This window comes from Dermatophagoides pteronyssinus, unplaced genomic scaffold, assembly GCF_027571235.1.
Source record: "Dermatophagoides pteronyssinus isolate colony J.1.1.1.1 unplaced genomic scaffold, Derpt_VIB-CSIC_2022.12 sq0010, whole genome shotgun sequence".
Classification (NCBI taxonomy): Eukaryota; Metazoa; Arthropoda; class Arachnida; order Sarcoptiformes; family Pyroglyphidae; genus Dermatophagoides; species Dermatophagoides pteronyssinus.
This window is the reverse complement of record NW_027461534.1, coordinates 1,321,051-1,336,533: the sequence shown is the minus strand read 5'-3', so window position 1 is coordinate 1,336,533 and position 15,483 is coordinate 1,321,051. Positions and strand designations below refer to the sequence as shown.

At 26.1% G+C, this 15,483-nt stretch overlaps 4 protein-coding genes across 5 annotated transcripts; 2 read left to right on the top strand and 2 right to left on the bottom strand.

Moving 5' to 3' along the window:
- Positions 1-3,044: 3,044 nt before the first annotated feature.
- Positions 3,045-6,915, bottom strand: LOC142645373 (protein bric-a-brac 2-like; the record flags this gene model as incomplete). The annotated part of the gene is made up of 2 exons (XM_075821455.1): positions 6,176-6,915; positions 3,045-4,291 (listed from the first exon to the last, which is right to left on the bottom strand). A coding segment is annotated over exon 2 (445 nt), but the record flags the coding sequence as incomplete, so codon positions are not given.
- A 2,311-nt stretch (positions 6,916-9,226) lies between these two features.
- Positions 9,227-10,396, bottom strand: LOC113790518 (uncharacterized). 2 transcript variants are annotated; one of them, XM_027340193.2, is made up of 2 exons: positions 10,267-10,396; positions 9,227-10,193 (listed from the first exon to the last, which is right to left on the bottom strand). In XM_027340193.2, exon 2 carries the CDS (start codon positions 10,162-10,164, stop codon positions 9,499-9,501), a length of 666 nt encoding a protein of 221 aa, XP_027195994.2. In that variant the 5' UTR covers positions 10,165-10,193; positions 10,267-10,396; the 3' UTR covers positions 9,227-9,498. The 2 variants fall into 2 exon arrangements, with proteins under 2 accessions (XP_027195994.2, XP_027195995.2); XM_027340194.2 differs by having other exon boundaries at positions 10,258-10,382.
- Positions 10,397-10,608: 212 nt separating this feature from the next.
- LOC113790600 (uncharacterized) lies at positions 10,609-12,924 on the top strand. The gene has a single exon (XM_075821429.1). The coding sequence runs from the start codon at positions 11,584-11,586 to the stop codon at positions 12,844-12,846; it is 1,263 nt and encodes a 420-aa protein (XP_075677544.1). The 5' UTR covers positions 10,609-11,583; the 3' UTR covers positions 12,847-12,924.
- Positions 12,925-14,525: 1,601 nt separating this feature from the next.
- On the top strand, positions 14,526-15,165 carry LOC113790599 (uncharacterized). Its single transcript, XM_027340288.2, has 2 exons — positions 14,526-14,847; positions 14,916-15,165. The coding sequence occupies exons 1-2, from the start codon at positions 14,605-14,607 to the stop codon at positions 14,982-14,984; spliced, it is 312 nt and encodes a 103-aa protein (XP_027196089.2). The 5' UTR covers positions 14,526-14,604; the 3' UTR covers positions 14,985-15,165.
- Positions 15,166-15,483: the final 318 nt, after the last annotated feature.

Sequence of the window (15,483 nt, the reverse complement as noted above, 5' to 3'; positions counted from 1 at the left end):
GTGTGTGTTTTGCTATGTAAAAAATACCAAGAAGGAAAAAAATTGTCATCAAATGAATGAATGAATTGATTTATTGACCTTCAAATCAGTGAAATTGAATATTAAAAACCGGAAACAATTTTCATTTTTATCATCATCATCAAAACAAAAACTGAATTTTTCAATTCATTATGATGATGATATACAAATCAGCGACCTTACTACAAACAAACACTGAAAACAAATAACATGATAGCTTTCGGGCATCATTTAATTTTACAATTAAAAAAATAAAATTAAAATTTTTGTTGTTGTAAATGTTTTTTTATTGATGATGATGATGATCATTGAATGATGGATCATCATATTCAAATTATTTGTTTCAAACAACAACAAAAAACAAGACAAAATAAAAATATCAGATCGTTTTGTTTTGGAGGAATTTTCGAGGAAAATTCCTCAATAAAATTCCAATTGACAAAGTTTGAATGTTTTTGTTTTCCATAAAAAAAAGAGAGGCTCATCATCTTCGTCGTTATCATCAATCTTTATTGAATTAAGATGATAAAGATGGCCAAAAACTAAATTAAATTTTCCAAAAATTTATTTACAAATAATCAATCAATCAATTGATTGATTGAAATCGGAAAAAATTTTTGTTTTGTTTCAACGATTTTCTATCATTTCGTAATAAAATACAATTTTTTTTCAGTTTTTCCCATTTTTTTCCGTTTGTTCAATAAAAACAAAAACAAAAACAAAAGTCATTGATCATAACAAAGGTGTGGTTCGATTGAAACAAATCGGGGAAACAAAACTGAAAAATTCAATTAAATATGGCAATAATTTTCTTCATATAATTCAATTTACACACACACAGAAAAATAATCGATCATTTTGATCTATTTTTTTTTGTTCGTTGTTCTTCTAAAATTACTTGATTGAAAATCAATTATTTTGACCGATTATCGATGAAAATTGTAATAATTTTCAATGGCCAATCACCTTTACAAACAGAAACGAAAAATCAATCAATTTCAATGATTTTTTCGTTTGTTTTTTGTTTTTGTTTTTTTTCTGAATTTTTAATTTTCGGTCATCCAACACACTTGTTGATGTTCGAATGTTATTTTTTCATTGTTCTATATTTATTGTTGATGGAAAAAAAACCATCAAATCACCACAACGGATAACAACCGCAACAACAATAAAGGGTAGGCAACAACAACAACAAAAAAAAACATTATCCTGTGATAACATCAACAATAGCCACACACAAAAAAAAAAACAACCAAAATGGAAATGAACAATCGGAAATTCACACACAAACAAACAAACAAACAAAAATATTTCGTACATTGAACTATATTATTCTGCCAAAAAAACAATCAAAAAAAAAGAACTGAAATTTTCAGAAAAAATGATGATGATGATGATTATGAGAAAAACTGGAAAAAAAACCAAAAAAAAAAAAAACTGAATTTTCCAATTCAAAGAATCAAAAAGCAAAGGAAAAAATAATAATTCATCATCATCATTGGTTTTTTTTGCAAACCCTCAACATCAACATTAAAGGATAGGCAACAGGAAAAAGACCATGATGATGATGATAATGATAATGATGAGCATCCAAAAAAAAAGAAAAATTTATTCAAAAGATAAACAGGAAAGAAAGAAATTAACATTTTTTTTCTTTGTTTTGTTTTTTCGCATCATCATCATCATCATTGATGATGGTCGTGCCAAAGTGTTAGTTTTTTTTTACAAATGAAACTTAAAAACAAAAATTTCATTTCAATTATCTGGCCATGGCAATGTTGATGATTATGAAATATCTTTTCATCAGATTTTTCATCAACAACAACAATTTGTTTTTTTTCGCTTGTTTTTGTAAATATTTAAATTGAAAACAAAAAAAAAAAAAAATGAATAAATTTTGTTGATTTTATCATCATCATTATCATTAGGGCAATTTGAATCTTTTCTTTGCGCTTTTCGAATGAAACAATGATAAGCAAAAATATTTTTCGCATGTTTATTTCAATGTTCTCCTTGTTTTTTTTTTCGTTGTTGTTCCATTTTGTGATGAAATTTTTTGTTTTCCATTTCTCCATCGTGATTTTTCATTATTTTCGTTTTTTCTTGATCATTTTTTCTGGTTAGGAAAAAAAATTTCGATCCAGATTATCAAAAAAAAAAAAAAAAAACAAGAAAATGAAAAACAAGGGTTGATTTGACATGGATTGATAAAAGATTGTTTGTTTGTTTGTTATTGAAATCAACAAAAGAAAAGGATTCATTTTGAACGAGAGAAAGAAAAAATTTCCTTTTTTCATGTTTGCTTTGCTTGTCAACTTACGAATCACACACACACATCAATGGATTATCATTATTTTTAACATGAATGAAAAAAACTGGATAGATATGACATGACATGTGACAGGCGTTTGTTTGCTCGATAAATCTATAGATGTTGAAAATTTTGGAATCGTTATTTGGACAATGTTTTTTTTTGACATTTTTTCCAGCTTTCGATTTTCGTATCTAAATAATGATGGTTTTTTTTAAATTTTTTGAAGAAATTTTTCATCATCATGATCCTGATCATCATTGACGGATGGAGATTTGATAATTTGATGGCGAATTTCTCACACATCAAATTATCAAATTTGAAAATCTTTTCTGAATTGCACTGATGTGATGAGAAAAACCAAAACCAAAAACAAAAAAAAAGAAGCAAATTGAATATTCATCAAATGGAAAAAAAATCCAAACACGATGATACAAATGCCAAATCCAAAACAACAACAACAACAAAAACAACAAAATCAAGATTATAATCAATCATCGAATCATTGCATTATGTTATGTTTGTAAAAAAAATTGAAATGGTCAGCCATAAATAGATGAAAAAAGAGAGAGTGAGTGAATGAGAGGAAGATAATTCATTTTCGAAAAGATCAAAGTTCATTAAATTTTTAATTAATCATTATTGTTAATTAGGAAATTTTGTGGCAAAGAAATCAATGTTTTTTTTGTTGTTGTAAATTTTGATAAATACATACCTTGATAACAGAATTCAACAATATGACAAATAGTTTCATAACTAAAATCTTTAATAATAATAATTGGAAAATATGTTGAACCAGGTTTATCAGATATTTCTGATGTTATTTGTAATGAATCAAATAATTGTTGAAAATATGGTGAAAATGATGATAATATTAAACGATGTGCACGTATTAATGGACGATGAAAACCAGTTGATATATGACAATCACAATAATGTTGTTCAGCTAATAAACGTACTAATGAATTTGAAAGATGTTTATAATAAGATTCAAATTGTAATTTATATGTTGATGATGATGATGATGATGTGATTGGTAATGACGATTCTACGGTAGCGATTTTTGATGATGATAATGACGTTGTTGTTGCTGTTGTTATTGTTGTTGTTGTTGAAATTTCACCGCCACCACCACCAGCAACATTTTCATTCGTTGCCATTATTGGTTGATTTTTTAAAAATATCAAAATAAACAAAAAAAAAACACCGAATATTTTCACAGAGAGACGATCAATGATCGAAAAAAAACAAAAACAAAAAAATCCGTTTTGTTATTCAACGACATGAAAAACACACACCAAAATCAAAATAATTTTAATTGGATTGATTGATTGCGATATCAATTTACAATGAAATCAATCGATGGATAAGAGAAAATAAGATACAATTTTATTAAACAAACAGAAAAGGAAATCAAATTTATTACATAATCAATGTCGTTGTTGATTTTAAAAAACAAAAACAAAAATTGATTTGAACATGGTTTCGTTAAACAAACAAACAAACAAACACATATCACAGCACATCATTCCTCAATATGAAGACATCATTAGAATTTCAATGTTCAGGAGGTCAAAGGTTGAATCTTATTCCTGATGATGATTATTTTTCTTCTTTTTTGTTTTTGTTTTTGGTTTGAAAAATGAAAATTATTTTCTCAAAGCAATTGGAAGTTAACGAGAGAAACAGCAAAAAAAAAGTTTAAGGTCACGATTACGATGAATGATTGTTTTAAGGTTGTTGTTTTTGTTGTTGATGATAATGATGATTGAAAATTACATAGATTCACAATGAGAAAATAAATAATGAAAATTCATCACCTTTTTTTTCTCGAAAATAACGACGATGAAGAATAAAAATTATTTTTTTCAAAAAGTAGTAGCAGCAATCTTTCAGCAATGCAGAAGTGGAAGAAGTAGAGAAAATTTCCGAAAAAATAGCATCCAATTCGAATGAAAAATTCTGATGAAAAGAGAAAAGGAAGGAAAAATGAGGGTGTTGGTCAAATAAAGGGTTAGTTTTTTTGGGGAAAAAATAAAGATTTTCACACAAATATTCGAGCGATAAACAACAAAAACAACGAAAAAAAATCCATCCATCCATCCATCATCATCAAAATCTGAATTTGATTTTTTTAAAAAAATGAAAATTTTTTATTGTTGGAAAACAATTCATCAATCAAATTTCATTTTAGTTTTTTTTTGGAAAAAAAACTGAAAAGAGAAAAAAAAATTCCCTTCAAAATTCAGAAATAAGAGAATCTGAAAAAAATGATAATCATCATCAGGATTGCAAGTGGTGGTGAAAAAAATAAGAAATTTAAGGCCAAAGGTCATCGCCATCATCATCATCATCATGAGAATTTTTTTTTGTTTCCTACAGACAGAATGATGAATAAGAAGATGAAAAAAACCAAGTGTGAAAACCACCACCACCACCACCACAAACAATCTTCATTTTGTTTTGTGGTGGAATTTCCTCCCTTATTTTCTCTTATTTATTTTTTTTCAAAAAAATTTTCCACAGGATGATTAAATTGAATTTTTTTTTCACAATTCAATTTTTCAAAAATAACAACAACAACAATCAAAAAAAAGAAAAAACATTCGTAAAAAAAAATTCGCGTGTACATGCAACATTTGAACCTTGAAAAAATTTTTTTTTTGAAAAAACTCAATGTGGTGTGAATATCAAAGGAAATATCCAGAAGAAAAACTTTTTTTTTTTTTTTTGTTGATCAAGTTAATGTGAATTTTCTGTTTTTCAAGTTTTTTTTTCAATTTTTCACATAATCAAAATCTAATCAACAAAACAAAAAAAAGATTCTTTTTTCAGGTTCTAGTTTCGTTTTTTTTCTGTTTGTTTGTTTGTTTATTTGGCCTTTTCAGGATACTGAATGAACATCGATTGAAACATTGTTTCAAAACATGAATTAAATATAGCGTGAATTTTTCATTTTTCCTGAGAAAATTATTGTTGTTGTTGTTGTTGTTGTTGGATGCAAATACGCCCCTGTATTTTTCTTTGCCTGTAATTTTTTCGTTTGTTGATAATTTTTATTTTAAAAAAACACGCCCGATATGGCAAGTAGAAAAAAAATCGAAAGCAAAAATAAAAAGGTCAAAGGTCGAAATTATGAATTTTTTCACAAATTTTTTTTTCTCTCGCTTGATGTGATGATGATGATGATTTGTGTTTTTTTTCTCATTTGTTGTTTTTTTTTCTATTCTACAGAGCAGCTGGCAGGCAAACAAGATTGCATCAACAACAACAACAAAAAATTCATCGGAAACATTCGTTGATTGTTTTTCACATTCGAAAAAAAAATCATGAGATAAAAATGAATGAATTTTCCTTGAAAAAAAAATCTTGTCATGCGGTTTTTTTTCTTTCTTTCTTGGTCTGTCCACAAAAAAAAAAACTAAAAAACAAGCAGCAAAAAAAAAAAATTTAAAATCTGGCCAGTAAAAGAAAAAAAAACTGAATTTCTTGAAGGTCAAAAGTCATTATCGTCGTCGATGTTCAACAACAACAACGAAAAAAATACAGGACAAAAAAAATAACATTTGAAATTTGAATTGCCAGTGGCGCGAAGAGGGGGAAGGGAGGAAATTTGTGATTGACAAGTTTTTTTTTTTGAATTAACCAAGAGTGAGAGAGTGGGGAGGGAAAACATGACAACAAAAAATTCCATAAACTGGGTAAATCATTTTATGATTGACGATGAATGGATGGATGGATGTTTTGAAAATTTGATTTTCCGTTTTTTTTCGTTCGTTTGTTTGTTTGATCAGAAACTTTTCGGAAATTTTGTTTTTTTTTTAATCATTTAAAATTTCATCTTACCCTGAGAATAATGTCTGTCTGCAAAATTGATTTGATGGCTGTTCTTGTTGTTGATCAAAGATTATGGGAAATTTTCTGGAAAAAAAACAACAAAATTTGATGGGATTGATTTGAATGATCGATAAACGGTAAACACACACACACACAGGGTTATCTCAAATATGATTGTTGTTTGACATACTTTTTTTTATATGTTTGTTTGATTCAAATTTTCAAAAAAATTTCCAACGCCAACACCAAACAAAGGATAATCACAAACACACACACACACACTTGTCAAGAACGTTGATGATGATGATGAAAAAACAATTAATTAGAATTGAATTTTTCAAATTTTTTTTTCATTCGAAAAAAAAACTTAATGATAAAAAAAAGGAAATGCAATCGTAATGTGTAAACAGCCAGTTGAAAAGAGAGCAAAAAAAAGACATCAAAAAATTAAATTGAAAAAATGATTTTTTCAAAAACAAAAAACAAAAAAAAATCCATCGAAAAACATGTTGTGAATTGGATTCACAAATGGATGTGATGATGATGAACAGACGACGACGACGACGACGAATAACGATGTGCGTGTGCTCCCAAAGTTAAAAAAAATCCCCGAGATTCGTCTTTCACCAAACGAAGCAGAAAACTAAACTAAAAAAATGATGAAAAACAGGACAGCGAAAAAAACAAATAACAAAAAAAACACCAACCAAAAAACACCGAAAAAAAAATCGACGAACCCCGAAAAAAAAGTTTCTTTAGCGAAGAATAATGATATTTCAGTTTTTTGGAAATTTCAGTTTTTTTTCCTATCAATTGCGCTAGCGCGAAAATTTTCGTCTGCATTCAATAACATGAATTGCGGCTGGCAGAAAAAAAAATCCAACAAAAAAAAATTAATAATCATTTTTTTTCTCTCTCTCTCTCTCTCTATTTCTCCATTATGGGATTGTAGTCTCTCTCTCTCTTTCTCAAGCGAATACACAATAGAAATTCATTCGTTTTTTTCCTTTTGTTTGTAAAAAAACATTGTGGGTGTAACAACAATATACCAAATGAATGAACGAAAAAAAAAACTTTGAAATGAATTTTCTTCATTTAATTTACACCTGGGGAAAAAAAAGCAAAAGGGGGGGACAAATTGAAATTGTTGTTTTTCTTTTTGATTATCATTTCATCGACGTTGTTGTTGGATTTTTGCGAAAAAAAAGTTTTTTCAATGAATTTTTCATTTCGAAAAAGAGAAAAACATTTTTTTTTGTTGTTGAAAAACTGGTCGGAAATGGTGGTTAATGTGCGCAATCGTATAATAACGATTGTTAATTGAATTTATTTTTTGGCCAAAAAAATCAAAAATCCAAAATCTCGGGGGTTTTGGAGGGGGAGATCGGTATATTTCAAAAATTTTTTATTGAAAAATCTGTTTCTTCCACCATTCATCCAACAACAGCAACAACTGAATTAATTTAAATTGATTCGTTGGTTGATTGATTTTTTCTCTTCAATATTTTTTTTCGTTGTTGTTGTTGTTTGCTTCTCATCATGAATTTGTTGTTGAAAAAATTCATTCATTCATTTTTTCTGTTGTTCTGGGCCTGGAGAAGAAAAATATGATGCGATCAACCGTAAAAAAATTCTTTATTCACCATCCATCCATAGATTTATAATGTTTTTTTTTTTTTTGGAAAAGGAAAACACAAAACAAAACAGAAAAAAAATTGTAAAAATTAAAACAATGATAATTGAAAAACTCCCAACATCATTTGTTTTCACATTTTTTCTTTACCAGAAAACAAAATCTATCATTCAATTCAATCAGTGAGAAAGAGAGAATGGAGTCAACAACAATCGTATAATCGGATTTTTTTTTGCTTTTTGATGACAAAATTGTGAATTTTTTTTCGAAAATATTTCTCATATCACTTGACCGATTTTTCAAAAAAAAAAAAATTGTTGAAAATCAATAATCGATAACACAGAGAATGAATAGTGAGAGAAAAAATTATGGAAACCAATGATATTGTGCCAACCACCCATGGATTGATTATTTTTTTTTCATGAAATTATTCTTCTATCCTTTCCCCCCTCGCACCAAAGAAACAGTGCGAAAAAATATCAAGATGACAAGAAGTGAAACAAAAACCAACCCCATTTCCAAAAAAAAAATGAATTTTTCGACCAAAAAAATCGAATTGAGAATTTTTCGATTGATTTTTTTTGTTGTTCATCGTTTTTTCCTTTTGGATTTTTTCCTCTTCTTTTTTGAGATAATAATAATGTTATAACCTATGGAAACTTTTTTTTGTCTTAAGTAGATACTGTTGTTATCGTCGTTATCGTTAATAATAACAACCTCGAGGGTATATTCGATATACACACATACACACACAAAAACGATTCACTCATCTTACTTGGTTAAAGAAGGAGAAAAAAAAAGTTGTTGTTGTTGTTGTTGTTTTTCTCTGAATTTCATGTCGAGTTGAACACATTTTTCTTTTCACTCTTTTTATTTTATTTTTTGAAAAAAAAATTTGTTTGACAAGTGAAAATTGAATTTGTTTTAAACATCCACGAATCAAATATGTGTACACATGATCGTATTTTGACAAAAAACAATGATCCTAAAAATGATAATCAATCTAATTTACAATCAAATATTGATGAAAATTTTGTGTTTATAACGATACCATTGGATATGGATAATGATAACGACATTAATAATAATAATATTGATAATGTAAAAAAAGAAGAACAAAATATTCGACCACCAAAAAGATTTGGCGAAATTAATTTGGATTTACAACGATATTCATCCAATCGTTTGGATAAAATGGATGATGGTACAAAATTTATTCATTCAATTGCAACAATCATATTGTTCATTTTAATATTGGCTATTTTTCAATTATTGATTTATTTATATTCATCATTATTTTTGTAATCAGATTTAAAAAATTGATCATATTTTTGTAATTAAATTCAAATTATTAATTTCGAATATTTCAAACATAAACACACTCATCAGCGACAAGACTGCCATCTATCAAACGTCAATCAAATCGATTTATGAAACAAAACAAAACAAAAAAAATTTTAATTTAAAAAAAAACTTTATAACCGAATCCAAACAAAAAAATAGATAGAATCAAAATAATTTTTGTGAAACAAAATTAACATCACTTAATGAAATTAACATTAACATTAACAATAAATTGATTGATCGACAAAATATATGAACTAAACATATTAAATGAATGAAAAAAAGTAAACGAAACAAAATAAGTTGATTATGATCAATCGAAAAAAAAGTGAGGAAAGAATGTTTTGTTTTTGTTTCATGGTGATGGATTCGGTGAAAATGGTGATGAATTAGGAGAAAATGGTGATGGATTCAGTGAAAATGATTCTAATTGATGATCCAATGATGATGATGATGATCCAGGATTCACCCTTATCTCTGGATTATTTTTATGGATTTGATTGACAAAAAAACGTATCATTGTCGGACAATCTGCACCACCAAATGCTAATGGATTGAATGATTGATCTTTGGTCATCGATGTACCACCACCACCACCACTGTTCACCGATAATTGGGTATTCAAATGTTTATTTTTTTGATTACGATAATTGGATTTATTTGTATTCTTTTTCGGTGATTTAGGTATAATCGTCATCGTTGTTGGATCATTCGAATTCGTACTACAGCACGTTGCTTCTTTAAGTTTTTGTATAGCACCATATAAACGATGTTTCAAATCTTTTAACATACATAATTGATCAACAGTTAAATCTTGATTACGATTAATAAAATCATTTAAATTCATTCGTACATGATGTAATGCTTCTAATTCATCATTTAATTCTTCAAAAGTATATTTTCTTTGATGATTTGATGTTGTTTGATAATGATTATTATCATTATAATCAGTTCGTTCAACACATTCAACACGTATCAATACATACCGAATGGTACGTTCTAATTCATCTTGGCTAACCATATTTTATATTCAGGTGTTTAAAACAATACCTTTTTTGGATTTGAAAAAATTATTAATAGATTTTATTTAATACAGATATCTAATTATTATTACCATACATACCAAAAATCATCAATGATAATAATTTAATGAAATACATTCAAATCAATATTGAAACAAAAAAAAATATTGTTTAGATGAAAAGAAAAATTATTTAAAGTAAAATCAATAATTTTCAATCGTATTTATAGCCAAATAAATTGATAAACTAGTCAAATTCAAATTTTGTTTGTCTGTCAAATATGTCATTTGAAAATGATGATTTTTTTTTTGTTTTGTTTTGTCTTGTTCTGAAACAAAACAATTCGTCATCATTTTTACTGGGCGTTTTTATTTGACCTTTTGATAATTGTTTGATTGAAATTGACGGAAAATGTTTTTGTTCCTTAAAGTAAGAAATTTTTTTTTGCCTGCGTTCGTTGACACCGATTTTTTGGATGTTTAGCCATTTAGTAAAGTAATCAATTTCAAAATTCAAAATTGATTAATCAATAACCATGATGATGATAATGAAAAACGAATTCTGGGTCTTTTGTTTAAATTCTGACCAGAATAATTGATTCGTAAGATTATGAATGTTATACAATGATAAATAATTTACTTTTAATATTTTGGCATTTCATTAACAAACAACAACAACAAAAAATTTTATTACGATTCGATTTACTTCTCCGGAAAATAATGATTTTCTTCATTTTTCAGTTTTTGTTTTTCAGTTTTTTGTTTTCTACAAAAAAAAAACCATTTTCTTGGAAAACTTTCGTTTTGACAAAATTGTTTCCCATTCATTTTAATTGATCAATAATTTTTCAAATGTTTTTTTTTCATTTTTGAAATTTTGAATAAGAAAAGTTTCTTAAAAAACAATCGAATTGTCATTATATTCATATTTATTAACCATTAATGTTAATTTGATAATTGTCACGTTATTATCATCATCATTATATAATTTGTACATTCTCTTTTCGATTTGTTAACCGTTGGACGTGAAAAATATTGGAAAAAATGACGAAAATGTATCCTTATGAACAATTTTTTTGTTTTGTTTTTGAAAAATCATTTGGCAAAAAAGAATTTAACACCGGTAGGAAAAAATACTAAACAAAAAAATTGGATTTTTTAAAAAATCAAAAGCTACTCGAATTTTATCGAGGGTTGATCACGAGTATATGATGATATTTAATGTAATGAATTTTATCAATAAAATTGATCCATATAACTTTCCCATAGAGACAATCTTGAATATTATCTTATGATTTTTGTTGTTTTATTATGATTTTTTTTTTGTTGTCTAAATTTTATAATCATCATTCTGTATGAATGAGGCACACACAACATTTAAATTGTTGAAAAATAAATTATATTAATTGTATTAAAATAATGGCTTATTCAATTTGGAAAAATATTCGTATGATTATTATTGAAATAATTCGAATGATTAGTCCATTATTACGTAATCATCGTTCATTTGAATATTTACAAATATATTTTCAACAGTATAGAATTGTCGAAAATTATCATTCATGTCCAAAATTATATCAACAATGTGTACGCGATCCATTATATTTAATCAGTTTAATGTTTATATTAACTACGTTAAAATTACTTTATAATTGTCATTTTGGTTTATTAAATGATCGTTTATGGGTGCAAAATCATATGGATGTTATTGCGACTGCAAACATGAGTAAAGCAGCATATTGGTTGGCCGCATTAATGATGATTCGTTGCATAAGTAATGTATATTTTTTATATTATAATAATCCAACTGTTTATCATATAAAATCAATATTGATTGATCAACGAAAACATTGTTTTCAATGGCCATTTTATTATCGATCAAAATTAATTATGGATTATATTAGTAATTTTTCATGTTCTGTTCTAACCATTGGTTCTTCGTTTTTTATCACTATTTTGTTATTTATGATTCTAATGTATTTTATTGCAATGAAATTTGTTGCCGATAATGTCAACTACTTTCATCTTGAAACAATCGGATCGATCGAATACGGAAAATTATTTGTATTGCTATTCAATGTATATATAATGCAAACGGCATCATATTTCTATGCACATTTTGAGATATTAGCAGCATCATGTATGCAAATTTATCTAAAAATATTCGATATTCATGTTTCGCAAGCTGAACAAGCATTATTTCAATTAAAAGAACGTTCAAAACGTAATGATTTTATATTTATAACAAATTGTTTATTAAAATTCCAAAATTTATGTACAAAAAATCTTAAGTACATTCATTTGGCTAATCATATTTATGGTCGTTTATTTTTACTATTTATGATATCACAAATACCGTTTAATTGTTATCTGGCTATATTTTTAACTAAAGGCGAACATAAGTGGATTTTTTCTTATTTTTATGCAACATTATATATACAACAGATTGCCTGTATATTTGGTGTTCATTATCAATTAGTTCAACATAATCGACGATTTAATTATTCGGCAACTAGATTTATTCATATAATGGCACGTACAAGATTCTATCGTGTAAATTTATGTCGTAAATTAAAGTTAACAAATTTTGCTCAAGCATTTCATACGATTAATCGTTATGGATTTAGTTATGGTAAAATTGAATTAATAACAATGAATGAATTTATCAAGGTTTGTAATTAGAAATGCAATTTACAAATTTATTTTAAATTTTTCTTATGTATTCTTTATTTCAACAGTATGCATCATTATATTCTCAGTTATTAATGTTCATTTATTCACATGTTCGATTTCAAAATGAATGATCATAATAAAATGAATCAACAATTCAATAATCGATAAAAAACTATAAATCATTTTGTTTTTGCTGCTGAAATCATTGAACAATCATTCTGAGAAAATCATTTTTTTTGCATACAACATTTAACCTAGAATAAAAATCCTTATAATTATCCATAATTTGTTTCATAATTTTTATCAAAATAAAATTTAAATTTATATCTAAAAAAATTATAAAATTTTTATTAGAAATCGATAAAATGATTTTGTTTTTTACAATAACTTTTTTTTTAAAATTTATGACCTCAATGAATGATTCAATGTCAAAAAATATGAATTGAAACTTTTCTCATTAATTATCAAAACAAAATTCCAATCGATTATTGTTAATCGAATATGAATCGTTTTTTTCGTATGAATAATTTTATCATTTCACCTGGAAAACGTTTCATTCATCATTATCTTCATTAATTTTAGGAAATATTTTCTTCGAACGAGTATCCGAAATAAAATAGAGTACCATATTCAGATGAACATTAACGAATGAATAGTGAAACAAACAAAAAAATGATAATGAAAATAAAATTCAAAATATCAAAATATTTTGATCATGTTTACATTGGTTTCAAACAATTGTTTTATATTACATCGTTATTATTGACAAATCGTTGGCTAGAATTTTATCGATCATTTTTTGATATGTGTACGATAATTCGTCGACGAAAATATGATCCGGAACAGTTTCGTCATCTAGTACAACCAAAAATTTCAGCATTAATTATGATTACAATTTTATTTTTAATAAAATCAATCTACAATTGCTATTGGAGTAATAAGGAGGATAAAATTTGGGTGAAAATTAATGCCGATGTAATTACCGATGCAAATCTACATTCAAATGCTAATTGGTTTATGATATCTTCGCTTATAGCTTTTGATTTAGTAACATTTTTATTATATTTTAAAAATCCAACAATTAATCATTTAAAATCAATTATTATTGATCGACGTGATAAATGTTTTCATTGGCCTTACCGTTATCATTCAATGATGCCAGTTGATTATATTGTTGATTTTAGTCGAAAAATTGTTCATTATTTTTTCTATTTAATTTGGTTATTAAGTAAGTCTAAATTCCAAACTATTCATTAATTCATAATTATTTTTATCAATTTTTGAATAGCTTTTTTCTATTTACTAACTGAACTTCATACAATAAAATTTATCATTGAATATCATGATGAAATTTTCGGAAATAACTACTTTGTCGGCTTTTTACGATTGATTCTGTTACTTATCAATTGGAAATTGGTTGAAGTTACTATTATTAGTTCTTCATTATTATGTATCATTGCGCTTTTGATTTTTCAATTATTTTTCATAATTTGTCATTTACATTTTTGGCAAACTGAACAAATATTATTGAAATCACAAAATTTTAGTAATGGGAATATACGACGACTAAAATCACTAGTTATCATTCGAAATCTTATACGATTTCAACATAATCATACAAAAAATTTAATGCTTATTAATGATGCAAATAAAGTCTATGGCCGTATGTTCTTCATAGCTATGATTACACAGATTAGTTTCAATTGTTATCTGGTTATATTTATTATTTTAAGACATACAACAGTCTTATATACTATAGTGATTATCATGGCAATTATTTCGCAACTATTTTGCATATTTGGTGTACATTATCAGTTTGTCATTATAAATCGTCGATTTCATAAATCTTCACCTATTCTAATGAGTCGTATGGCAACTACTAAATTTTTTGACAAATATTTACCAACAAAATTAAAACTATCTAATTATGCTCAATCAATGTATACGAATAATTGTTATGGAATTACTTATTGGCGTTGTGAAATAATTAATATGCAAGAATTTGTTAAGGTAAACCATTGATATTTACATATTTAATGGATATAATTATTTTTTTTTTTCATTCGAATTTAAATTAGTATCTTATACTTTATTCACAATTGATTATGTTTATCAAAATTCGTGGAGTTATCGAATCGGAAAAATGATATTCATAAAAGTCAACAAAAATCAATCGACAAATGAACAAAATAATGTATAAAGTGAACGAATATTATTCACAAAAATCGATAAAAATTCTTCTTTGCACCACAAAAAAAAAAACAGCAAAACATTTTTTCTTCGAAAATGAAAAAAAAATTCCAAAAATTTGTTATTCGAAAATACTGTCACATTATTTTCAATTTCAAGTAAAATTTTCAGTTTAATAAAATTGATTATTAATAAAAATTTTTCATAATAACAAAATGATTATTTTACCAAGTTCAAAAGTTGACAAAATTGATCGAATAAGACTTTCACAAATATTAAGAAGAATGGAGAGATAACAATAGAACCCCATTTGCCTTATTATAAATTTTTTTTAAATTTTCTTTCTTTTTTTTTGGGGATTTGAATTCCATGAATTTCTATATGTTATTTTTGTTTTTCATAATAAAATGGTTAATTATTGGATTTTTTGTTTTTATGGAAACATATCCGGACAAA

Excerpts from the sequence above, each read along its gene's own strand:
- LOC113790599 (XM_027340288.2), top strand. The coding sequence starts at position 14,605 with ATGGCAATTATTTCGCAACTATTTTGCATATTTGGTGTACATTATCAG. Across the intron at positions 14,848-14,915 it reads ATATGCAAGAATTTGTTAAG|TATCTTATACTTTATTCACA; the intron begins GTAAACCATTGA and ends AATTTAAATTAG.
- LOC113790518 (XM_027340193.2), bottom strand. The coding sequence starts at position 10,164 with ATGGTTAGCCAAGATGAATTAGAACGTACCATTCGGTATGTATTGATA.
- LOC113790600 (XM_075821429.1), top strand. The coding sequence starts at position 11,584 with ATGGCTTATTCAATTTGGAAAAATATTCGTATGATTATTATTGAAATA.